The sequence below is a fragment of the Centroberyx affinis genome, unplaced genomic scaffold (genome assembly GCF_046629955.1).
Source record: "Centroberyx affinis isolate AG114_WGS23_722 - 3 ecotype Tasmania unplaced genomic scaffold, CSIRO-AGI_Caff_v1 ptg007192l_1, whole genome shotgun sequence".
In the NCBI taxonomy this organism is placed as follows: domain Eukaryota; kingdom Metazoa; phylum Chordata; class Actinopteri; order Beryciformes; family Berycidae; genus Centroberyx; species Centroberyx affinis.
In genome coordinates this window covers 915-26,989 of record NW_027283637.1, presented here as the reverse complement: position 1 = coordinate 26,989, position 26,075 = coordinate 915, and the positions used below count along the sequence as shown (strand labels likewise).

Below are 26,075 nucleotides of genomic sequence, written 5' to 3'. Positions count from 1 at the left end.
AGGTAGTTTACATACTGGCTGTACGCCTCATGTTTCTGTTTCCCAGCGAACATTGGAATTCAGTTTCAGTTAATTTGCACAATGGTTATGATAAAAACAATAGGACAATACAACATTAAAATGAAATTCATTGTGCAGGAGAGGAAAGAAGCCCAGAAGGCTTGTTCAAGGTCATCCCCTTAATTTCAATAAGTCATAAAAAAAAATTCACATAAAACATACATACCAACATTACCAATCATTAACATCCCAACATCAGTCATCAAAACATACTGTATATACAAAAGAGACAAAACAGAAAAAGGGAAACAGAAAAATAGATTTCTTGTGCATACATAAATATGCACAAGAGCCAGTATACAATCTGTGTTAGATACATGATTTTTTTGTGATTTGAAAACTATCAGAGAGGATAATGACTTCAATGTCGTGTTCAGTGAATTCCATAGATGAGGTCCTCTACTAACAATCGTCTTCACTGCAACATTAGGACTGGTACAGAGAAATAGTCACACAACTCACACACTCAAACGTACACAAATATGCTCATATGCAAGCTTACATGGACACAAACAGACGTGTGCAAGAAACATGTGCACGCTCTCACACACACACACATACACACACACGCACGCACACACAGTTTTACAGTAATTGGCTCAAGTGTGGACTTTGTGTGTATTTTGCTTGATGTGATCACAGCTTTGAACTTAACTTATTATTGAACATGACACACAAATACATAATTCCTGACTGAACATCAGATCAAACCCATCTTTTGTCAGAAAAGAGATAAAAATGATTAAATGTTTATTATCATATATAACAATTTTAAATTGATAATATCCATGTATTATTATACATCATGTATTCCACAATTACATTTTCATCTACTAACAACTTTATTCAGTAAGATAAAAAAATAAAACATAAAAATAAAACATCACCTCATATTCATTGCTGATACATAGATTGACTGAAATTTGAATTCATTTTCAATGGACTATGTTTTTCATTGGTTATAACAGATGTAACCCTTCACCAGCACTAAACTAAACTATTGGATTTGTAAGAGAAATCACAGACTCAATGGAAGATCTGAAAATGACAGGAGCATTCTCTGTTGTGAAGTCACTTCTCTTACCCATTTAGAACGAGACATTTTTAATAAATCACAAGATTGACATATTTACATTTACATAAACCTTTCTTTTTAAAATGACTGTGACCATTGTGTCACTGGGAGTAAACAATGATTTGATCAACTGGAAAACACTAGCTGCTGTGCTAACAACCTGTGACCAGGGAACAAGAAGTGGTGTCTGACATCCCAGTATGAAGGAGCTGTAACCAGTTACCTAACTAGTCTCCATTGGCTCCACAGGGTCTGATGGCTTAACATCACTGACAGACTCAAGTGCGTCTTTTAGAGCTATCTGCAGATATATGTTCTCCTCTACCTCCCTCTTAACTTTCTCCAAAAGCTCATCATTTTTGCTTTTCTTCAGCTGAATCACAAATGTCTTGAATATGGCGATCAGAGGATGGGCGTACTCTATCACATTACTGTCAATCTCTTTACAGAAGAAGCCAGCAGAGTGCAAACCAAACACTCGGCCATGAGCATCAAACACTGGGGAGCCAGAAGAGCCGTGATACATGAAGGTGTTGTAGGTCACTACTTTGTCCACTTTACCTCCACCCTGCAGTATGTTGTGAATGCCTTGATTCTTGATCACTTCAACAACTGAGCAGAGAGGAAACACATGGTCTTTGTAGGTCTCTAAATGTTTGTCTACAGCCTCCACTCTCTTCTCTTTCTCAATGATACATGTGGGATCCAGTTTTTTCACACCTCCTGCTGGGTGACCGATAATGCAGGCTTCACCATCTACAGGTACTGGACCACATATCTTCAGGAGTCCTGGTGGTAGCTTGGGCTTCTGTTTTGTCTGAGAGGCCTCTGACTCTGTCTGAGGAGCTGCTGTCTGTGTGTCAGGGTCAAGCTCAAGTATGGCATAATCCAGTTCATGTCCACTTGCATGATAATTGCAGTCAATGATTGTTTTCTTAACTTTGACCCAATTGGAATCTCTACCAGATGGCTCTTCATAGTTAAATACAGCATTTATATCTGTTGTTACCTGCCACTTATCTACAACTTGTACAACACAGTCTTTGAATAAGTGTGCATTAGTCAGGATGAAGTTATCAAACAGGATAAAGCCTGTGCCCTGACAAACATCCCCAACAACAACTCTGCAAACTGATTGGCTCAGCTCTAGCAGCTTCCTGACTCAGTGAACTTCACTAAATGACTGCTGGATCTTTCCAAAGTCTTCCTTCCTCAGATCCAATGCTTTCTGATAGGAATTACCTGGGAATCGACTCTCCATCCATTGTTTCAGTTTGAGACTAGAATTCTCTGCATGGTCAATGTTGACGCTGCTGCTGACTTTGCTGTTGCCTGAGATTGGTTTTGCCTCTGACTTATCATCACTGTGTTGTGAATCATGTGATGCACCTTGCTTTGCCTGCTGCTTTTCCTTGTTTCTGGATTTGGCTGGTGTTCCTCGTGGAAGACATATCTTTAACTCTTTTCCATCAAGGTCGTTAACCTGGTGATCATGTTCAATGCATAGGTCTGAACCTGCATTATCAGAGAGGGTGAAGTTGCTGAGGGTATTCATGAAGCGACCATCTCTTTTCAGAGCTTCTTCCACAGTGATCTCCTTCTCTGCATAGACGCAGAGATAATTCAACTGTTTGAAAGCATTACTTATAAACAGCTTCTTTGTTTTGGCGTTTGTTCCTCCCTCTGTATCAATGTAGAATGTAATGTATCTACTCTGTGGGAGTATTGCTTGCTGGGGATCTTGGGTCTCTTCAACCTGTTTTGATTTACATGATATGACCACCAACTCATCATTCTCAATCAAATGACAAGGAAAATGTGTTGCAACAGAAATGTCCTTCCCTGCTCTGTCCAACTGAATTACAACATTGTTATCCGAATAGTTCTTTGCATTATATACATCTCTTGTTTTTAGAGCCTCCAGGACTGTGCAGGGTTGATTACAGGTAATTTTGTAAGTCTTGCAATCGTCGATGAATTGAAATCTGAAACGACGAGGATATCCCTCCTGCAGGAAATCACAGCAAGAAGATAAAAGTGAGATTCATGTGGTAAACATGCAACCTGTTTTATGCATGTAGAAAACATTACACAGTCTACTGACCCAGAAACCGCCATCCTCCTCCTCCTTCTTCACTCTCACTTTACTGGGTGTAGAATTGATCTGTGAGAAGACAAAGGGATTTAGATTACATCAGATGCTTATCCAGAGTGATACTGTAGACAGACTGTTTTGAAAGATATTTTCTAAAATTTTGATATGGCATTTTAACTGAATTTTTGTTTTTCAGAGTGAGGAAATATTCACCAAAACCCCCCCCAAAAAAACAATCTCCCTGGTCTCCCTGATTGGTTGAGTGATTGATTGGTACAATGGCGCTCTGTGCCCTAGGGTGCTGTAATAATAATAATAATAATAATAATAATAATAATAATAATAATAATAATATAATTTTTATTTGTATAGCTCCTTTCTTAACAACGTTACAAGGTGTTACAAGTAAAAATAAAATACAGATAAAATGAAGTTAAAAAATATTAAAACAACATAATGCAAATATACAACACCAATAACCAGTGGTACCAAAACAATAAGAGAAAACAATTCTAAACAAGCAACAAGCATAGAAGAACTGGAATTGTACATAGACTGTAAATACAAATGCACTGTAGGGTTTTAAAGAGTGTGGTGGTATAGGCAGCATGCATAGAACATATAGAATCTCTCCTCCCAAACCTCAGTCATAAGCTCCATAAAAATCTGCTCCAATATCAATACATGAATTCTGTGAGGACTGTATAGTAATTTACCGTCAGGCTGCTGAATCTCTCTTCCATGTTTTGAGGATTCAGGGAAGTCGGCTCTGTCCTGTACAAAGAATTGACATGTTCAGCACCCACAAGATATTTGATCTATTATTTGATATTATTTGATATTATTATTATTAGTAGTAGTAATAGTAATAGTAGTAGTACTAGTAGTATAAAGGAATGTGTATTAAGAGGTTAATTGATAGTTCATGTTTGTTGACTCTGTAAGTTTGGTTTAGTCCTTTGTAAATATAACACACACAGGAATGTGTATAAAGAGGAAATAAGTTTGGTATGAACTGATTGTGAGGTTGACATTGTCACAGCCATCACTGTGTCCCCTGTCTCTTCCTAGTCTCTCCCTGAGTGTCTTGTGTTGTGTGTCTTGTGTTGTGTGTCCTGTGCTTTGCCCTAGGTCCAGCAGAGGGCCTCCTGCACCTTCTACATGCAGTCCAGGTGTCTTTGCTGTCAGCTGTGTCTCATCCATCAACTACCCCCCGTGTCTATAAGCCAGCCCCAGTTAGTCAGTGTTGCTTGTTCGTTGAGTCTTTCAAGTCTACAGCCTCTACCTTAGTGTAGTTTCTCCTGTCTGTTGGTCAGAGTTAGTCAGATCAGTACTCCCTAGTCAGAAGCCTGTTTTTGTGTCTTACCTGCTATTCAGTATAATAAATCTCCCACTTGGGTTCTGCTCATGCCTGCCTCAGCCTGTTCGTGTCTGCACTTGGGTCTGAGCCAGTCAGCCTTGTCAGACAGACAGGAGACAGCAGCACTGCAGCAGTAGATCACTCTGCACGGTTAAAAACAAGTGCCGGATAACTATGGGACAAAAAACAGGCAAACACTGAGTCATTTTTATCACATCACTTGGTAACTAGTGTACAACAAAATGACTGGGTTCTAAAAAGGTAAATTGGTTTCACTCAGTTTAAACTTGATACAGTTTAAAGTGTTTATCTTAGTTCTCCAGATCTCAAGTTGATGTATGGGTCACAACAAAGCACATCAATTGTCAAATGCAATGAAAATGCTTTTAACTATTCTAAATTCCTTTATGCATCAAACAGTTGTCTAATTAATCAGGATATAAGTCACACATGTGTGTTGATTAGAGATGAACCCATAAAGACAAAACAGTGTAGGAGACATTACATCATTAACTGTGGGAGAACCGTCCGCCATCTTACCTGGGTTTAGCTATTGCTAACAATAGCTGTAGTTATTGTTATCTAAAAGCTACATAAATGCCTCATGTTCGGTACCATTTCAGACAGTCACAGTTGTTTTGCACACAATGCATTAAATTAACTAGCAGTGATGTTTCGATAAAACAAATATTAGCATTATAAAGGTAGCGTAAGCCACCTTCACCATTGTTTCTATTATTATTACGGCAAGCTGACACGTGGACCGAGGTAAGATGGCTGCCATGCGGTCCCATTCCAAAACATTCTCTGACATGTCCCCTCTACTGTTTAATCTCTATGGATAAACCCCACCACAAACACACAGTCAACGTCAATTCTTACTAAATGTTTTAGTGCATACAAAGACTTTTTAAAGGTTTGAATGACTTCCAACTCAAAATTGTAATTCCTTCTTTCTTTATCTCAGATATATGGAATACCTTCGTTAAGGATTAATTATCTCGTCAAACTCTTGAACACTCTGAACAAAGATGAAAAATCAGCGTAAATCAAAAGAAATCCTTCTCTCTTAACTGCAGTCAGACTTTACCTGGTAGTGGAGCAGATACTCGTCTCTCAGATCACAGCCGTACAAGACAGAGGGTTTGAGAGAAGTTTCTGTGTGTGGCTTCGAGAGTATATACAGTAGTTTCTTCTTCATCCCATAGGAACACATTACGTAGTGAAGATGTGTGGCAAGAGCGCCCCCCCCAAAACTAGATCACTGCCAGTAACACACCTCCGCCCCACAGCAGTGTGTGCTGCAGCAGAGAAAAATAGTCCTGTGATTTCCTGGTTAGTGAAAGTGTGTGTAATGGAGGAACTGTGTGGTGAAATCAGTGACTAGTCGACACCTGAGTCACAGCGTCACCTAGTGGTATTAAAGTCAACGTGTCAACAAATCTGTGCAACTCCCAGTCTGTGGTATGAACTATGATACCACTGCTATGAAGCGTTTCTGTACTACATGATGTTTGTTTGCATCTGAGGTATTGTTTTATTGATGCTTATTAGTACTAAGACTTAATAGTATCTGTATCATAATTGTTGACAAATAGAGTGTTGTGCCTTTGTTGTGCTGAGTCAGGCAGTTCACTATGGTGTTTCTACTGTTTAGTTGCATTAAAAATACAAACAGTGCATTCACACTGAGGTTGTAAGCTCAACAGTTATGGAACAAGTTGGATTTTAAATATATATTAACAGCAAAGAGGCAACATTGTAAATTCCCTGACCCTCTTCTACAGAAGCCCTGCACTCTTAAACTATCATTAACTTAAGTCATTTATTTATTAAGCTAACTCTAACCCTAAAATCAGTTCCATGTGTGGCTGTATGCCTCATGTTTCTGTTTCCCAGCGAACATTAGACAGATGACAACACTTGTCACCACTGCAACATCAGGACTGATACAGGAAAAAAGCACACAACTCACACACTCAAACATATACACAAATATGCTCGTATGCAAGCTGACATGGACACACAAACACATCAGAACGTCAGATCAAACCCATCATTTGTCAGACAAAAAGTCCAAGACGTAAGAATGATTAAATGTTTATTGTCATAAAGGTATAAGAAATTTAAATTGATCATTTCCATGTATTGTTATACATCATGTATTTCACGATTACATTTTCATCTACTAACAACTTCATTCAGTAAGAAAAGTTAAACAAAATAAAATTCATTTGCAATGGACTATGTTTTTCATTTGTTATGACCAGTGCTGGAAATGGCCAGATTTTACTGGTGGGACACTACTAGGTGATCCCCTGTATCATCATCAAGAAAACCAATATGAACAATAATGCATGTACTGTACCTGTGATGTATAGCCTACTAGATTAGCCAGCTGCTTTTTCCTCACTCTAATTCTGCCAATTCTGCTTGTAGAATATTATGTTTATGACACTGGGCCTGTTTCCACAGATAATCTCAAAGTAGGATACCTAATCTATTCTTACAGACTCCTTGGTGATCCGCCTTACTCTATATCAAAAAGAAAACTTTTCACAGTCCTACCCTACTTCTTTAAGAGGCTTTATGAATATTGACCATTTTTACTCTTATGCCACATCAGACATCACTGTGAATTTTACAAGTAGACAGATAATATGAAGCTCAGCCTGTTACTATTTCTCTGAATACTTAATACAAAACATTGAGCTCCGATGACCATTTTGAACCATGATTTCATGTTTTTAGCAAATGAAAAATAATTCTATGCAACAGTTTAACGATCTCAGAGATGCCCGAGTTTCTGTGTTTGAGATTACATTTTATTGTGATTTACCTTGATTTTCGCCATTGAGAAAATTCTTCCTGATTTTTGATGGAACCTCTGAGCTGGATAGTGAAGCGTTTCAATCGTTCATCTGAATTTAGAATTGCTTTATAAATTCAAAAAATCTGACAAAAACAAAGTTTGGATTATTCTGAGGCGGAACTCCGTCCCCCCTTGCATTTTACTCCCGGAATTCCGTTGGGGTGCGTTCCGGCCCATTTCCAGCACTGGTTATGACAGAAATAACAATTCACCAGATAGATGTAACCCTTAACCAACACTAAACTATTTGCAAGAGAAATCATTCAATGGCAGATCTGAAAATGACATCTGCTTTTATCTGTTGTCCAGTCAGTCACTTCTCTTACCCATTTAGAACGAGACATTTTTAATAAATCAAAAGACTGACACATTTACATGTGCATGGTCCTTTCTTAAAAAAACTACTGTAACCATTGTGTCACTAGGAGTAAACAATGATTTGATCAAGTGGAAAACACTAGCTGCTGTGCTAACAACCTGTGACCAGGGAACAAGAAGTGGTGTTTGACATCCCAGTATGAAGGAGCTGTAACCAGCTACCTAACTAGTCTCCATTGGCTCCACAGGGTCTGATGGCTAAACATCACTGACAGACTCAAGGGCCTCTTTAAGAGGGACCTTCAGAAAGAGGTTGTCCTCTACCTCCTTCTTAACTTTCTCCAAAAGCTCATCATTTTTGCTTTTCTTCAACTGAATCACAAATGTCTTGAATATGGCGATCAGAGGATGAGCGTACTCTATCACACTCTGCTCATGCTTTGGAAACCCATAGACACAGCCAGCAGAGTGCAAACCAAACACTCGGCCATGAGCATCAAACACTGGGGAGCCAGAAGAGCCGTGATACATGAAGGTGTTGTAGGTCACTACTTTGTCCACTTTAGCTCCTCCCTGCAGTATGTTGTGAATGTTTCGTTTCTTGATCACTTCAACAACTAAACAGAGAGGAAACACATGGTCTTTGTAGGTCTCTAAATATTTGTCTACAGCCTCCACTCTCTTCTCTTTCTCAGTGATACATGTGGGATCCAGTTTTTTCACACCTCCTGCTGGGTGACCAATAATGCAGGCTTCACCATCTACAGGTACTGGACCACATATCTTAAGGAGTCCTGGTGGTAGCTTGGGCTTCTGTTTTGTCTGAGAGGCCTCTGACTCTGTCTGAGGAGCTGCTGTCTGTGTGTCAGGGTCAAGCTCAAGTATGGCATAATCCAGTTCATGTCCACTTGCATGATAACTGGAGTCAATGATTGTTTTCTTAACTTTGACCTCATAGGATGCTCTATCAGATGGGTTTTCGTGGTTAAATACAGCATATACATCTTTTGTTACCTGCCACTTATCTCCATCTTGTACAACACACTTTTTGAATAAGTGTGCATTAGTCAGGATGAAGTTATCAAACAGGATAAAGCCTGTGCCCTGACAAACATCCACAACACGGACTTTGCAAACTGACTGGCCCAGCTCTAGCAGCTGCCAGAGTTTTTCAACTTCACTAAATGACTGCTGGATCTTTCCAAAGCCTTCCTCAGATCCAATGCTTTCTGATAGGAATCTCCTGGGAATTAACTCTCCATCCATTGTTTCAGATCTGGAAACTGCTGACGAAGGAGTCTAGAAATCTCTGCATGGTCAATGTTGACGCTGCTGACACAGTGGCCTCTCCGTTTCACTACATCTGAGATTGGTTTTGCCTTTGACTTATCATCACTGTGTTGTGAATCATGTGATGCACTTTGCTTTGCCTGCTGCTTTTCCTTGTTTACTTTAGAATCTCTGGGTTCGGCTGGTGTTCCTTGTGGAAGACATATCTTGAACTCTTTTCCATGTAGCTTGTCAACCAGTTGAGTACGTTCAGTATGACGCATTGGATCTGCATTATCAGAGAGGATGAACTTGCTGAGGTTATTCATGAAGCGACCATCTCTTTTCAGAGCTTCTTCCACAGTGATCCCCCTCTCTGCATAGACGCAGAGATACTTAAACTGTTTGATAATGTTACTTATAAACAGCTGCTTTGTTTTGGTGTTTATTCCTCCCTTTGTATCAATGTAGAATTTAACATAACTGTTCTGTGAGAGTATTTCTTGGTGGTGATGTTGGGCCTGTTCAACCTTTTCTGACTCACTTTTAGATATAACCAGCACTTCATCATCCCCAATCAAATGACAAGGAAAATGTGTTGCAACAGCAATTTTCCTGTCTGCTTTGCCCAACTGAATTAAAATATTTTCATCTGAATATCCTTGTGTATATTTTGTATATTTTTCACTTGTTTTTAGTGCCTTCAGGACTGTGCGAGGACAATCACAGGTAATGCTGTAATTATTGTCAGTCTTGCTCAATTGAAATCTGAAATGATGAAGATGTGCTTCCTGCAGGGAATCAGAGTAAGAAGATAAAAGTGAGATTCATGTGGTAAACATGCAACCTGTTTTATGCATATAGAATGCAATGCACAGTCTACTGACCCTGGAATCACTATCATCATCCTCCTCCTCCTCCTTCACTCTCTCTTGACTGGGTGCAGGATTGATCTGTGAGAAGAGAAAAGGATTTAGATTCTATCAGATGCTTTTCCAGAGTGATACTGTAGACAGAAAAATATTTTCCAAAATTTTGATATTATGGCATTTCCACTGAATTTTTGTTTTTCAAGCAGAGAAAATATTCACAAAAGAATGATCTCCCTGATATGTCCACTGTAACTTCTGTTCTAGATAATGTGGCACACATAACATGTAAGCTTTGGTTTCCATTCTTAAAGTCTCTGCTGTTGAGTGAGTTCATAACTAGTTGTTGTTAAGACAGTTGTGTGTATTTTTAAGTGAAAACTTGATGTCTAGGTATGTCCTCATGTGATCCAACTACAAGCTGATACATATTTCAAAGTCACAGCTTTTTGTAGTGTGTTACGAATATTTACACTTTGCAACATATTTTTTTTTTTACATTTCTGATCACTAGAGGGGAAATGATTTTAATGCTAGTCAGGTTGCACGTTCAGCCTCATGAGCAGTGTCCCTCCTGGAGCTGGTTGGGTTCAGTGTCTTGTTAAATGACTACAATTACAGCTGCAACCCCTCATGCTACAGTAGCATATTACCTATCTGCTGTGGTCATCAGAGGTTTAGGTATCTCAGAGCTACCTTGACACAAAGGTCATAGATTTCACACACACTGGTTTGACCATCTGTTGAGGTCAAGTTCACCAGTTTGAGATTCATAATGTTCTGAGGTAATTTTATGCACAAATGATTGTGAGGGGTTGGCGGTATGTGTAATTGTGAATGGATAGGCAATGACTGTGCAAAGACTTTGGTCATGACACAGTGAGATGAGTTGGCCTTGGTCGAGAACTGAGGGTGTGCAGAACACTCTCACTGGACCAAACTGACTGTCATGCATCTACAATGCTAATAATGTAAATGCTAATTGTAAATAATAAAAAGCTATGGTGGAGGAGGAGGGACGAAAGAAACAAGTGAACTGAGAAAAAAAAAGGCAAGTACCTTAGATATATGAAAGGTGGGGAGTTATGTTATTGATTGGTAGAATGGGAGAATCTCTCCTCCCAAACCTCAGTCATAAGCTCCATAAAAAGCTGCTCCAATATCAATACATGAATTCTGTGAGGACTTTATAGCAATTTACCGTCAGTTTGCTGAGTTTCTCTTCCATGTTTTGAGGATTCAGGGAAGTCAGCTCTGTCCTGTACAAAGAATTGACATGCTCAGCACCCACAAGATATTTGATCATTATTATTATTAGTAGTAGTAGTAGTAATAGTAATAGTAGTAGTACTACTAGTATAAAGGAATGTGTATTAAAAGGTTAAATGATAGTTCATGCTTGTTGACTCTGTGTAAGTTTGGTTTAGTCCTTTGTAAATATAACACACACAGGAATGTGTATAAAGAGGAAATAAGTTTGGTATAAACTGATTGTGAGGTTGACATTGTCACAGCCACCACTGTCCCCTGTCTCTTCCTAGTCTCTCCCTGAGTGTCTTGTGCTGTGTGTCTTGTGTTGTGTGTCTTGTGCTGTGTGTCTTGTGTTGTGTGTCTTGTGCTGTGTGTCTTGTGTTGTGTGTCTTGTGCTGTGTGTCTTGTGTTGTGTGTCTTGTGCTGTGTGTCTTGTGTTGTGTGTCCTGTGCTTTGCCCTAGGTCCAGCAGAGGGCCTCCTGCACCTTCTACATGCAGTCCAGGTGTTTTTGCTGTCAGCTGTGTCTCATCCATCAACTACCCCCCGTGTATATAAGCCAGCCCCAGTTAGTCAGTGTTGCTTGTTCGTTGAGTCTTTCACGTCTACAGCCTCTACCTTAGTGTAGTTTCTCCTGTCTGTTGGTCAGAGTTAGTCAGATCAGTACTCCCTAGTCAGAAGCCTGTTTTTGTGTCTTACCTGCTATTCAGTAAAATAAACCTATAATAAACCAAGTCACACCTGTGTGTTGATTAGAGATAAACCCATAAAGACAAAACAGTATAGGAGACATTACATCATTAACTGTGGGAGAACCGTCCGCCATCTTACCTGGGTTTAGCTATTGCTAACAATAGCTGTAGTTATTGTTATCTAAAAGCTACATTAATGCCTCATGTTTGGTACCATTTCAGACAGTCACAGTTGTTTTGCACACAATGCATTAAATAAAAAATAGTGATGTTTGGATAAAACAAATATTAGCATTATAAAGGTAGCGCAAGCCACTTTCACCATTGCTTCTAATTCCGGCAAGCTGACACGAGGACCGAGGTAAGATGGCTGCCATGTGGTCCCATTCCAGAACATTCTCTGACATGTCCCCTCTACTGTTTAATCTCTATGGATAAACCCCACCACAAACACACAGCCAATGTCAATTCTTACTAAATGTTTTAGTGCATACAAAGACTTTTTAAAGGTTTGAACGACTTACAACACAAAATTGTCATTCCTTCTTTCTTTATCTCAGATATACAGAATACTTTCGTTAAGAATGAATTATGTCATGATCTGCCTGTCTGCATGTTCTGCCCCTGTTCCTGGTCTATCATTCCATTCTCTACCCAGTCCTGCCATCCTGTAGACATCCACTAGATGTCCTCGGACTTCCCCTCATCACCTTTCCCCCCTCCTGCACCACCACACCTGTCTGTCATCAGCCTGTTAGCCTTGTGTCCTTGTTCTGTCTTCTCCTGCCTCTCATCTCCCTATCCAGCCAGCTGTTCCCCGTTTGTAATTTGCCTCAGTGTGTTTATATGGGCTGTGTTTCTCAGCTGTCTTTGCCAGTTTCTTTGTTGTGTTCCCCGTGTTTCCCTTCGCTTAGTCACCAGCTCTGTTACCTGCCTTGTCACCAGTGTTGTGTCGTGTTGTTAGTCAGCTTAGACCTTCTGCCAGGTTTGGAGTCTTTGTTTCCTTTGTCGGCCTGTTTTAGTTTTTGCCTTTTTGGATCGCCTGCTTTGTTTTTGTTCTTCTGCCTAAGTTCAGCTATTAAAGCTCTTGCTTCTATCAAGTTCTCTCTCTGCCAGTCATTGCATTTGGGTCCAGTCCTGAGTTTTCCCCACACGTGACAAATTATCTTGTCAAATACTCTGAACAAAGATGAAAAATCTGCGTAAATCAAAAGAAATCCTTCTCTCTTAACTGCAGTCAGACTTTACCTGGTAGTGGAGCAGATACTCGTCTCTCAGATCACAGCCGTACAAGACAGACGGTTTGAGAGAAGTTTCTGTGTGTGGCTTTGAGAGTATATACAGTAGTTTCTTCTTCATCCAATAGGAACGTTACAGTTTTTCTCTTATCCAATAGGAACACATTACATAGTGACGATGCGTGTCAAGAGCTGCAGCCCCCCCCCCGGCATTCCACCAGCTCTTGAAGCCTGAATGTAGTGGGAAAGATGGTGTCTGTATCAAAGACATGTTTATGAAATACAAAGAGGAACAACAGTGACGACCATGTCAGCAAAACTTTCTTTGTAAATTAACATTATTACATCGCCTAAGGTCTGAACTTACCATCAGATGTATGGGGTGGAAGTAAAAAAAACCCAAATAAATCAAACAGTGAATGGTTTAAATAGCTATCAAATTAAATGGTGGATTGAATTTAACGCTGCTTTTAACACCACTTCATTAGATTTGTGACGACTCTCCCTCTCTGTCTGCCTTGTTGGTTCTGTCTTATTCTTTCCTGTTCCAGGATGTTGAAAGGTGGAGTCAGGAGACCTGCTGCCTGGCACAGAGGGCTCTCTCTCACTCCCCACACATCCTGTTAGTTGTTTTGAACTGTTAGTTCAGTTCCCACCTTACAACGCCCCCAGAACACTCTCTTCCATATTCACACCACTCACACCACCACTGATATTACTGACATACATGTACAATGTGGTTATTCCTGTTAATTCCTTATTCTTTTAAATAAATCTATTGCACATTTATTTGTTTTGTGTGTCCATCATCCTTTGTTACTTGTACTTGGGTTGTAACAAAACATAAACCTCCAAGAAGTCTGATGCATTGTACAGAGATAAAGCTAAACAGAACACATACGGTTCAAGAGATCCTGTAAATATAAGATAGTGATGTCTGTGGTGCGCTAGACTTATTTCAAAAGCAACTATTAGACATATAGACTTACACAAATTGACGTTGACATTTTTCACCATTAACATGTATAATGTAGATATTACTGGCATGTCTTATATAGATGCATATCATTCATTCTGCAAAACTAGATCACTCTGCCAGTAACGTCACCCCACAGCAGTGTGTGCTGCAGCAGAGAAAAATAGTTGTGAAAATGAAATGAACACAGACAGACACAATGGATCAGCGTGGCTGAAGCCTGTCTCTTTAAAAACAGAGGCAGCACAATATGTCCTCATCACCTCATTCACAGCAAAAGCACAGCGTTCTGCAACTGCTACATATACCTGAGTATGTGAAGCATTTGTCTACTCTAACCCTAAAATCACTGTTGGATCATGTATAGTGGCAAAGAGGCCAACATGAGAATACTGTATATTCTTCAGCAAATGACTTGAATACACAGAAACACACACACAAACACACACACACACACACACACACACACTGCGATTAATAGACTTTGTCTGCACAGATTACTCTCACATAACAGGAAACATCAGTGTTGATCCCTCCATTATATAGGGAGGGATTGGTCACCCTGCTTCGGGGAGCCGTCTTCCAATCCTGCCTACTGCACATCCATTGGAACAACAGTAGTAGGCCTAATGGATGCTGATTGGCCGGCTGTAAACAAGATGAGTCTGAATCTCTGAAGTAAAAAGACAGCTGTAGCCTACTTTTGCGTAGGCCTGCGTTAAGGCCGACTTCTATATCTTTAAAAAGCCTTTGTTTTCATTTCTGTTTCCACTTTCCATCGTATTCCATGTTGTCTGTCTGTGAGTCAGCAGTAAAAATGACAGAATCTTCCCCTGTTTTTGTGATTTGAATTTGAATTGAATGTCTTTTTTTTTCTTTTCGTCATGTCAGTATCATGATAAAGTATGAACTTGACCACGGTCGTCATTCTGTGCATTTTGACTGTCAAAATAAAAGCTAAAGGAGGTCAAGCAGGCAGTGACTAGTGGACACCTGGATCACAGCGCCTCCTAGTGGATTAAAGTCCACATGTCAACAAGTATCTGCAACCTCTAGTCTGTGGCATGAACTTTGATGCCACTGCTATGACAAGAAGTCTTTCTGTACGATAGGACAGCATTTGTTCATATCTGAGGAATTGTTTTCATAAGTATCTGTATCATAATGTAATGAGTTGTTAGTTGAGAAAAAGAAGTCACTTGATCTTTTCACACACTGGATTTGCATTCAGTAGATCTAGAGTGTTGTGCCTTTGTTGTGCTGAGTCAGGTAGTTTACATACTGGCTGTACGCCTCATGTTTCTGTTTCCCAGCGAACATTGGAATTCAGTTTCAGTTAATTTGCACAATGGTTATGATTAAAAACAATAGGACAATATAACATTAAAATGAAATTCATTGTGCAGGAGAGGAAAGAAGCCAGAAGGCTTGTTCAAGGTCACTACTCATTTTACAGTAATTAGCTCAAGTGTGGACTTTGTGTGTATTTTGCTTGATGTGACCACAGCTTTGAACTTAACTTATTATTGAACACGATACACAAATACATAATTCCTGACTGAACATCAGATCAAACCCATCTTTTGTCAGAAAAAGGCCAAGAGATAAGAATGATTAAATGTTTATTATCATGTATAACAATTTAAAATTGATAATATCCATGTATTATTATACATCATGTATTCCACAGTTACATTTTCATCTACTAACAACTTTATTCAGATAAAAAAAATTAAAATAAAAGGTCACCTCATATTCATTGCTGATACATAGATTCACTGAAATTTGAATTCATTTTCAATGGACTGTTTTTCATTGGTTATAACAGATGTAACCCTTCACCAGCACTAAACTAAACTATTGGATTTGTAAGAGAAATCACCGACTCAATGGAAGATCTGAAAATGACAGGAGCATTGTCTGTTGTCAAGTCAGTCACTTCTCTTACCCATTTAGAATGAGACATTTTTAATAAATCACAAGATTGACATGTTTACATTTACATAAACCTTTCTTTTTAAAATGACTGTAACCATTGTGTCACTGGGAGTAAACAATGATTTGATCAACTGGAAAACACTAGCTGCTGTGCTAACAACCTGTGACCAGGGAACAAGAAGTGGTGTCTGACATCCCAGTATGAAGGAGCTGTAACCAGCTACCTAACTAGTCTCCATTGGCTCCACAGGGTCTGATGGATTAACATCACTGACAGACTCAAGGGCCTCTTTAAGAGGGACCTTCAGATAGAGGTTGTCCTCTACCTCCTTCTTAACTTTCTCCAAAAGCTCATCATTTTTGCTTTTCTTCAACTGAATCACAAATGTCTTGAATATGGCGATCAGAGGATGGGCGTACTCTATCACATTACTGTCAGTCTCTTCACAGAAGAAGCCAGCAGTGTGCAAACCAAACACTCGGCCATGAGCATCAAACACTGGGGAGCCAGAAGAGCCGTGATACATGAAGGTGTTGTAGGTCACTACTTTGTCCACTTTAGCTTTAACTCCTCCCTGCATTATGTTTTCAATGCCTTGATTTTTGATCAGTGCAGTGATTGACTGGAAAGTAAACAGAGTGTCTTTGTAGGTCTCTAAATGTTTGTCTACAGCCTCCACTCTTTTCTCTTTCTCAATGATACATGTGGGATCCAGTTTTTTCACATCTCCTGCTGGGTGACCGATAATGCAGGCTTCACCATTCACAGGTACTGGACCACATATCTTCAGGAGTCCTGGTGGTAGCTTGGGCTTCTGTTTTGTCTGAGAGGCCTCTGACTCTGTCTGAAGAGCTGCTGTCTGTGTGTCAGGGTCAAGCTCAAGTATGGCATAATCCAGTTCATGTCCACTTGCATGAAAATTGTAGGCAATGATTGTTTTCTTAACTTTGACACAATAGGAATGTCTACCAGATGGTTCTTCATAGTTAAATATAGCATATACATCTGTAGTTACCTGCCACTTATCTCCATCTTGTACAATACACTTTTTGAATAAGTGTGCATTAGTCAGGATGAAGTTATCAAACAGGATAAAGCCTGTGCCCTGACAAACATCCCCAACAACAACTCTGCAAACTGACTGGCCCAAGTCTAGCAGCTTCCTGACTCTGTGAACTTCACTAAATGACTGCTGGATCTTTCCAAAGTCTTCCTTCCTCAGATCCAATGCTTTCTGATAGGAATCACCTGGGAATCGACTCTCCATCCATTGTTTCAGATCTGGAAACTGCTGACGAAGGAGTCTAGAAATCTCTGCATGGTCAATGTTGACGCTGCTGCCACTGCGGCCGGAGATTGGTTTTGCCTCTGACTTATCATTGTGTTGTGAATCATGTGATGCAGCTTGGTTTGCCTGCTGATTTTCCTTGTTTGCTACAGAAACTCTGGATTTAGCTCTTTTGCTTCCTAACAGTCCGTTTGAGTCTGCCACTCTTTTTCCTGGTGGAACACATATCTTGAACTTTTTTCCATGTAGGTTGTCAACCAGTTGAGTATGTTTAGTGTGAGAGCTTGGATCTGCATTATCAGAGAGGATGAACTCGCCAAGGTTATTCCTGAAGCGACCATCTCTTTTCAGAGCTTCTTCCACAGTGATCTCCTTCTCTGCATAGACGCAGAGATACTTAAACTGTTTGAAAGCATTATTTATAAACAGCTGCTTTTTTCTGGCGTTTGTTCCTCCCACTGTATCAATGTAGAATGTAATGTAACTACTCTTTGGGAGTATTGCATGCTGGGGATCTTGGGTCTCTTCAACCTGTTTTGATTTACATGTTATGACCAGCAACTCATCATCGCCAATCAAATGGCAAGGAAAATGTGTTGCAATAGCAACGTCGTTCCCTGCTTTGCCCAACTGAATTACAATATTTTCATCTAGATATTTTTCACTGGTTTTCAGTGCCTCCAAGACTGTACAAGGATGATCACAGGTAATGTTGTAGTTATTGTGAGCGTTGCTCAGTTTAAATCTGAAATGATGAAGATGTCCCACCTGCAGGAAATGAGAGTAAGAAGATAAAAGTGAGATTCATGTGGTAAACATGCAACCTGTTTTGTGCATGTATGGATTACACAGTCTACTGACCCTGGAATCACCATCATCCTCCTCCTCCTTCACTCTCACTTTACTGGGTGCAGGATTGATCTGTGAGACGAGAAAAGGATTTTGATTCTGTCAGATGCTTTTCCAGAGTGATACTGTAGACGACTTTTGAAAAAGATTTTTCAAGATATTTATACTGTATTTTTAAGTGTCAGCTTAATATGGTCTGGTATGTCCTCGTGATCCAACTACAAGTTGATACATATTTCAATGTCACAGTATATGATTTGTGATGAAGTGTTTTGTAAGGTAGCCCATGAACTGAAATTTGTGCTTCTTAGAGTAGTTAGATTAGTCAGTATCTGACAGGACTGTGTTTGGTTGTTTATGAACATCCTAAGTGAGTGATGTCTGAATATTACACATTCTTATATATGTTTTGTAATGTGTTTGTTATAATATTTTTGGTATATTGTTTACATGTGTTTCTGTATTGACTTTTTGATTAGATTAGTGTGCTCTGTGCATACAGGGTTAATGGCTTGAAGTTGTTGATATTCCTGTTATTGAAACTCAGGTGTGCTGCATATGGAAATAATTTTGTCCAAGTATTAAAATGCAAAGAAATGTAGGACCACAAACCAAAAAACAATAGTAACCCAAAACTTTGCAAAATATGACAAAGTGCTAAAATGTGAAAGGCAAAGAAGTCAGATTTTTAATCCCAACTCAATCTTTGCAAATTAAATTTATTACTTTAGTTTGAAACCAAGCAATAAAATCTGTTTTTTTTCCCCACTCAGTTTGCAGTTGAATTCCTCATGAGACCACCTCATTTTTTTGAGTTGAACAATTGCAGTTCAGCGCCATCTGGCTTTTGCTTTGCATTTCTGATGTTTGCTTTTGCCTTCTTGGACAAATGTTCAGGGGGCGGGGCTTTGGAGTGGTGGGGGTGTGCTTCTCTTCAATTGGTCAGATCAAAGATTGACAGGCTTCTCAATCCCTCCTTGTCCGCTCCCTTGAATATGTTGAAAGGAGGTCCTTGAGTGTTACTTAAAGGATAAGGCTGGTGTTTTTAATGCATTGCTTACCGTCAACAAATCCTATGAAAAAACGAAAATCAGCAAAGATTTTGTTTTGCCAACAAGTCTCGTCCATGTAGCCGGTGCCCAATGCAGCCATGTCCCAGCATAGAACTCCATTGTATTTTTTTTTTAAAAAGATTAAAAACCCGTCACAGAGCCATGCTGCTGCTCTGGCAGCATATTTCATGATCATGATGCACCGGGCCGGCCGACTTTTTCCTCAAACAACTTAATAAGCCGGCTGTAAACACGTTTTCCGCGTAATGAAGAATTTGTTCCCATTTGAATTTGATTTGGTAATAACTACAACAGCCTGATTTTTCACGGTAACAGCAAAAATTAAAATTGAAAATTGAAACTATGTCTTTGTGAGCTGTATTTCAATTTTTTTAGCTTACAATTGGAGCCAATGGCTTCCGGCTTGACGGCTACAAACGGAACGTGGGAAGTCAGAAAGTAACGGGAGTAGAGCAAACGCATTGTTGATTTTGTTATTTTCATAGGATTTGTTGACGGTAAGCAATGCATTAAAAAACACCGGCCTTATCCTTTAAAGCAGGTTAACATGATTCTGCGGTCTCAACATGTAATCTTTCTTTTAACTATATTTTAGTTATAATTAATGGTATATAATCTAGAACAATGTAAATTCTGTTATCAGGTGGATTTTAGGGTTTGACTGATATGGGTTTTTTAAGACCGATACTGATATTTTTTTAACTTAAAGCTGCAATAAGCTAAATTTTCTGGAAAACCACAACACATTTGTAAATAACACACAGCAAAGCCACTACACTACAGAGGCAAACTATGCAAAGCACTGTGCATAAATGCTAATAGCTAAGCTAACAGTACCTACGGAGAAGTCTCACCAGTTACCAGTCTAACTGCCAGGCATTTCTCCTGCTGAAGGTTACATGTCTCACAATGACAAGTGAAGAGGTAGGTAGGAAGTTTACTAGTTTAACAAGTTGCTCGTTTCATTGTTTCCGCCTTTACAAGAATTTCTTTCAGGGATGGGAGGGGGAGAACGCCGCTTTTAAACAGCAAGGGAGGAGACAAGGTAGTTCTTAAAAAAATTGGGAAGCTACTGAATGGTCCAGGAGGACCTTCGTTCTGGAGCGACAAGCTTTAGAAAAAAGGTGAAAACAGCAACACAGCTGCTGCTGTGTGGATGTTGGTTTATATCATTATGTCTCAAGGAAATCTCCACATAGCACACATTAGTTTCAGGACTGGTTATGCAGTCTGATATTGCTTATTGCAGGTTTAAGCTGCCGATATTTAATATCTTTACATTTGAACATGACTGCAAAACAAAACCATTACTAGAGTAAATCCATTATTAATGAAAGGTTTGAATAAACAAAATGAACAAAGAATTTTGCAAATGTAAAATAACAAGAGTAAGGGTCCAACAGCCCCATGTCATTTAATTTTATGAAAGTGTCCCTGCAGTCTAACTCCCTGCAGCACACTTTCAGCCACATGACAAAAAGTGGTGAATAGTGCGACCGTCCGGACGACTGACAATGTGATCCATAGAGCCCCTGCTGTCACGGGGCTAAAGAGAGAGATACTATGGGGCTATGCCTGTTTCATGCTTGGCATTGTTTTCGTAAAATTACGCGGTCATGGTACCGTATGTTAAAGTATAATCCTTGATTCACAGTCGGAGAAAGCACACACATGACGCGGTCATGAAAGCATTTCACTTTAGTAGTGTTTTGTTAGGTAGTTCATTGGCTCATATAGTTAGCACTCCACCTAATGCATGGTTTAGGGACTGAGTCAAGTGAGCCGTCTCTTGTAAAACCATGGTCTTGTTAGGCACCGTTTCCATTTTGTTGCGCAACTAATCATGTCGGTACTTACCTAGTCCTGCTCATGATAAGAGCTGATGATCCGTCTCATACGGTTTTTTTTTATGGTTGAAAAACACTGGAATAATTAGTGTGACTGAAAACGTTTTTTTTTTTTAAAAAAGCTCTTATCATGAGCGTAACCGCGTAGCTTCGACACCTCATGGAGAACAAATGGCCGTGAAAAGGGTTCCCAGACTTCTCTTGCACATGAACACATTAGTGAAAAATACTGTTTGATTTTTGCTATTAAACTCACTGTAGTTTAGCCAGCCCCAACTTTCAGCAAACTTTGTATTGTGTAACCTCAAAACTCAGGAAATGCAATCGCGGCTTAGCGCCATCTGCTGTTCAAATGAAAAAAAAACTGATGACTTGCAGTCTCATGAGGAATTCAATTACAATCTGAGTGAAACTGAAGTAATGAAAATATAAAATGTCATTGCTTGTTTCAAACTTTTCAATTCATTTTTCAAAGAGTTTGGATGCAAATCTGATTTCTTTACCTTTGCATTTAAAATTTTAGCACTTGTTCATAGTTATAGGTTGCCATTATTGTTTTTTGGCTTGTGATCCTACATTTCTTTGTGTTTTAATACTTGGAAAAAATTCCTTCCATAGTTACATTCCCTAATCAGTCTCCTGTGGCTGTCTTTTAATGTAGAAGAAGTTGGGTAACATTGTGGAAACACCCTGATGAAGGCTGAAATGTTAATATTAATAATTCATGTTTCATGTGCATCTAGAACTAACTAACCAATACAACGGCTGTAAATAATAATAAACTATGGTGGAGGAAGGTGAGTAGGAGCGACGCAAGAAACAAGGAACTGAGGAGAGAAGGTGAGTATCTCAGGTATACTAAAGGTGGTGAGTTCTGATTGGTTGAGTGATTAATTGGTAGAATGGCGCTCTGCGCCCTAGGGTGCTTTAGGGATTTAAAGAGCACGGTGGGGCACTGTGAATAGAACATATAGAATCTCTCCTCCCAAACCTTCATCATAAACTCCATAAAAAGCTGCCCCAATATCAATACATGAATTCTGTGAGGACTGTATAGCAACTTACCGTCAGTTTGCTGTGTCCCTCTGCCATTTTTGGGGATTCAGGGAAGTCGACTCTGTCCTGTACAAACAACTGACATGTTAACAAGATAACACCACCACACCTTTTCAAGTTAACTGGCTAATAAATAAGTTTTAAAGAGCTTTGTCCATACACTAACTTGCCATGTTTGGTTGGAGTTGTGGCCTGTTTTACAAAATATTAAATAATAGCACCACCATCTGGCCAACTGTGAACATATTTCATGAGCAACATCTTGCCGCCCTCTTTATCATATTCCACCTGACAGGACAGGCAGGCTCTTTTTGATTTACAGGCCATAGACCAGCGTCTTAGGAGGATATAGTGGGGTATAGAGGGTATAGTGTCACACTATACCCCCCCACACATTACAATCACATTTTCCTCCATTTTGGAGCGGCAGCTGTACACCTACACAATTGTCATTGGCTGTGCTCTCAAAGGTCAGAGCATGGCAGGTTCAAAGTTTCAGGACTGCCAGTGACTATAGTGAGAGATAGTGTCCCTCCTTCAGATACTTTATGGTTGAAATAATAAATAATAATGAAACAATAATAAAATGGGCTATGCTACTGTTGAACAAGTAAGACACGAAGGTCACGTTACATATTTGAACTACATCTTAACTTACATTTAGTTCAGTCAAATCAGAGTTTGATCTCCGACCCCCCCCCCCCCCCCCCCCCTTTGGATAATAAAATTAGGGAAATAGTCATAATCTCATAATAATAATAATAAGTCATAATGTGGAGCTAATTCTTTAATGTTATGATTAATGGGTTCTCTGTCACATGATAATATTCTAGTGCAGCCTATACTTTACTTTAAACACCTGTGATGGATTGTGCAATCAGTAAGCGAACCTGAGGAAGCAACAAGCCAAACGCGTCGGTCACTCCTTGAGCCCATTTTTGAAAATGTTATAAGAAAAATAAAGATGTGAGTAAATTGGCAACAAAGTCTAACAGTGTGCGGTTGGATAATTCCTGTATAGCAATATAACAATAATAAAAATAAGTGTGTGGTTTGAATGACGTAGAAGTCATCATCAAGCTAACTTGTGAATAATCAATGACAGAGACGAGTGCGAGAGACCTATGACAAGTTAAGACATGCTGCTGATGGGGGGGGGGGGGGGGGTAAATGACGTATTTACATAGGTGAGGCGCTCTTGAATAGTTTCAGTTTCGACTTCCAAGTTGCTTTTCCAAGAGCGAAAAACGAAACTTAGTTCTCAATGAACACTTAAACTGACACAGTATAATCTCAAGTTCATCTGAGTATGACACCGAAAAAAAAAAGACAAAAACGATACATAGTACATACAGTATATTCCACTGGTAGAGTGAACTGATTTTAGTGACCGAACCCTCGTGTGTTTTGTTCTCATGTTTTGAGCTTGGGTTTACAATTAACAATTTCACATTTGGCAGACGCTTTTATCCAAAGCGACTTACACATGAGATTTGCATACAACACAAGCAAGTTTCTAGATAGGAGAGAACAACGAGAGTAAGTGCTATAGAGCTAAGTTCTGGTCCAACAGGACATAGGTGCTACGAGGGAGTGCTACAAGGCAGTGCTATGAGGTAATGCATAGAGTGCATCAATTTTTTTTTTTTTTTTTTTTTTTTTTTTATGAAAGGAGGTATTCGCTAAAGAGCTGGGTCTTTAGCCTTTTCTTAAGGATAGAGAGGGATTCTGCGGATCGAATGGAGTTTGGTAACTCGTTCCACCACCGGGGAACCACAGAAGAGAAGAGTCTGGCTAGAGACTTAATGCCTTGCTGAGGTGGCAGCACCAGGCGCCGCTCCATGGCAGAGCGTAGTGAGCGGGAGGGAGCGTAGACCTGAATGAGGGAGTTCAGGTAGGTCGGAGCCGTTTTGGTTATTGTTTTGTAGGCGAGCATCAAGGACTTGAACTTGATGCGGGCAGCAACTGGGAGCCAGTGGAGGGAGATGAATAGCGGAGTGACATGTGCTCTTTTGGGCTGGTTGAAGACCAGCCCCGGTTTCTAATGTTCGAGACAAAAAATCCACAATAAAAGTGATAGAGGCATTGAGGTAGTCGCCTTTGATTTCATTTCTTGGTTAACCGACATACTGCCCAGCACTATCTACGGATATAACGCGGTCCAATATGAGAGTCCAGATTAGCAGGCTCGCTAGTATTGACATAATCCATCTAGCCGTGTTTGTTAATGACCAATAAAGTCTCCGAAGTCAGGAACGAAGAGCTCAGGCTGGGGTGTCGCCTATCAACATACACACTCTGGCTGAGATGAATTATCTGGTCAAATGCATACCTGCCAACACTCCCGATTTTCGCGGGAGTCTCCCTATTTTTAACCCTTTCTCCCGCTGTGCTCCCGATTGGTAATTTCTCCCGTTAATCTCCCGATTCCATAGTGATACAAATCAAATGGGTGTTTCTCAGTTTCTGTGGGGGATATGTGTCGTGGTACCTGGCAACCCAGCCCAGAGGCAGAGGTGAGCGTGCGCGGACGACCCTGCCTGACGTGTGTCACTCGTCACTGCGCTCGCTCAAGCCCCCCGCTCCGCTCCGCTCAGTTTGCCACTGAAACCAGGTCCCAAGAAGAAGAAATACACTTCCACACGTCAGTCCACTTGGTGCGACACCTTCCCCTTTCTAACCGCGAGCCACATCAGCAAACTTGTAAATGTACTAGCTATTTACGAGCTATTTTGTATAAACCAAGTGACATAATCTAGAAATATCAACACTGACTGAATGCTTGCTTATCTGGTATAGAAACTGATTTTTTCTTAGTTACTGGAAAATGGAAATGGAAACTACCATGGTAAACAAACAAACTACTTTGGTAGGGTCATATTTGATATTTTAAGTGCTTTTTTTTTTACATTTCATACTGCATTTCATTCTGTTATTTCTAGATTGGATTACATAGGCTATTAATCTCTGTGTGAGGTCACAAATGCAACTATATTGTACAATAATGTACAATAAATGTACAAAACGCACCAGAAAATAGTTGTTAAAGGCAGATTTTGATTCCCCCCCACACCCCCCGACAATAGACAATGTATAGCCTATCCATTCGTAAGAAAATCTCCCTCTTTTCCACAGCCTAATGTTGGCAGGTATGCAAATGTTTTCAGAGAGCATCCATCATCAACAAAGCTGAACACTATGCGTAAATCAAAACGTTTCTTTCTTTCTTATCTGTTATCTTACTTTACCTGTTAGTGCAGCTTGCGTCTCAGACGATACAGCGGCAGCGGTGGGCAGGTGTAACACCGGCGTAGAAAGAAGTTGGAGTGAGGCGGCGAGAAGGGTCTGACTCCTACAAGACAGTACAAGACACGCCCCCCACCGACTAGTCAGGACAAGACACCCAACAGCCGCGTCAGTAGCCTACAAGAAACGCCCCCTCATCACGACAGCTTTTCGGCGGGTGTTTCAAACTCGTGGCAGAGGAGATCGCTAGAAGCTAACTGGTTAGCAAGCTATATCAATGGCAAGTTGAAAACAATCGTTTTCATAGGAAATTATATGTTTTTTGCCTTCTGCAAAGTAAAGCTGCGTGGAACTAGCCACAATAAGGAAACTCACTTCCGGTAGAATTTCTTAGCCTTCAAAATAAAATTACCGGTATTGACGTTTTAACGAAATGGTATTCCTCTTGTTGATAATAAATACAAACATGTTAATCACAGAACCCCCTCCAAGAAACTGTGATAGTGACAATGCAAATGCGGTTGATGTTGATGTTAACTGCATTAATTCACACTGAAAGAGGGAAAAAAAAAGTACACATTCAGCTAGTGTGGCGGCTGGGAAAACTACATTTTGTGCCTTCCTGAAATGGGCGTGAAATTGAATCTACAGGAGAGGGATAAGAAAACGTATAGAAGAAACCTATCGTCATTGTAAGTGCAGGG

General features: G+C 39.9%; 1 protein-coding gene and 2 pseudogenes across 2 annotated transcripts; all 3 read right to left on the bottom strand.

The window, feature by feature from the left end:
• Window positions 1–852: 852 nt before the first annotated feature.
• LOC139639378 (serine protease FAM111A-like) lies at window positions 853–5,781 on the bottom strand (annotated as a pseudogene).
• A 2,090-nt stretch (window positions 5,782–7,871) lies between these two features.
• Window positions 7,872–11,146, bottom strand: LOC139639375 (serine protease FAM111A-like; annotated as a pseudogene).
• Window positions 11,147–15,678: 4,532 nt separating this feature from the next.
• On the bottom strand, window positions 15,679–25,446 carry LOC139639377 (serine protease FAM111A-like). 2 transcript variants are annotated; one of them, XM_071513459.1, is made up of 4 exons: window positions 25,374–25,446; window positions 22,135–22,191; window positions 18,162–18,221; window positions 15,679–18,068 (listed from the first exon to the last, which is right to left on the bottom strand). In XM_071513459.1, exons 2-4 carry the CDS (start codon window positions 22,159–22,161, stop codon window positions 16,236–16,238), a joined length of 1,920 nt encoding a protein of 639 aa, XP_071369560.1. In that variant the 5' UTR covers window positions 22,162–22,191; window positions 25,374–25,446; the 3' UTR covers window positions 15,679–16,235. The 2 variants fall into 2 exon arrangements, with proteins under 2 accessions (XP_071369560.1, XP_071369561.1); XM_071513460.1 differs by having other exon boundaries at window positions 22,135–22,203; window positions 25,374–25,427.
• Between the last annotated feature and the right edge of the window lie 629 nt (window positions 25,447–26,075).

Bases quoted from the DNA above. Each gene is read 5' to 3' on its own strand.
- LOC139639377 (XM_071513459.1), bottom strand. From the start codon at position 22,161: ATGGCAGAGGGACACAGCAAACTGACG. The intron at 18,222-22,134 runs GTAAGTTGCTAT...CTCGTCTCACAG, and splicing joins AGGGACACAGCAAACTGACG to ATCAATCCTGCACCCAGTAA. The intron at 18,069-18,161 runs GTCAGTAGACTG...CATTTCCTGCAG, and splicing joins AGGATGATGGTGATTCCAGG to GTGGGACATCTTCATCATTT.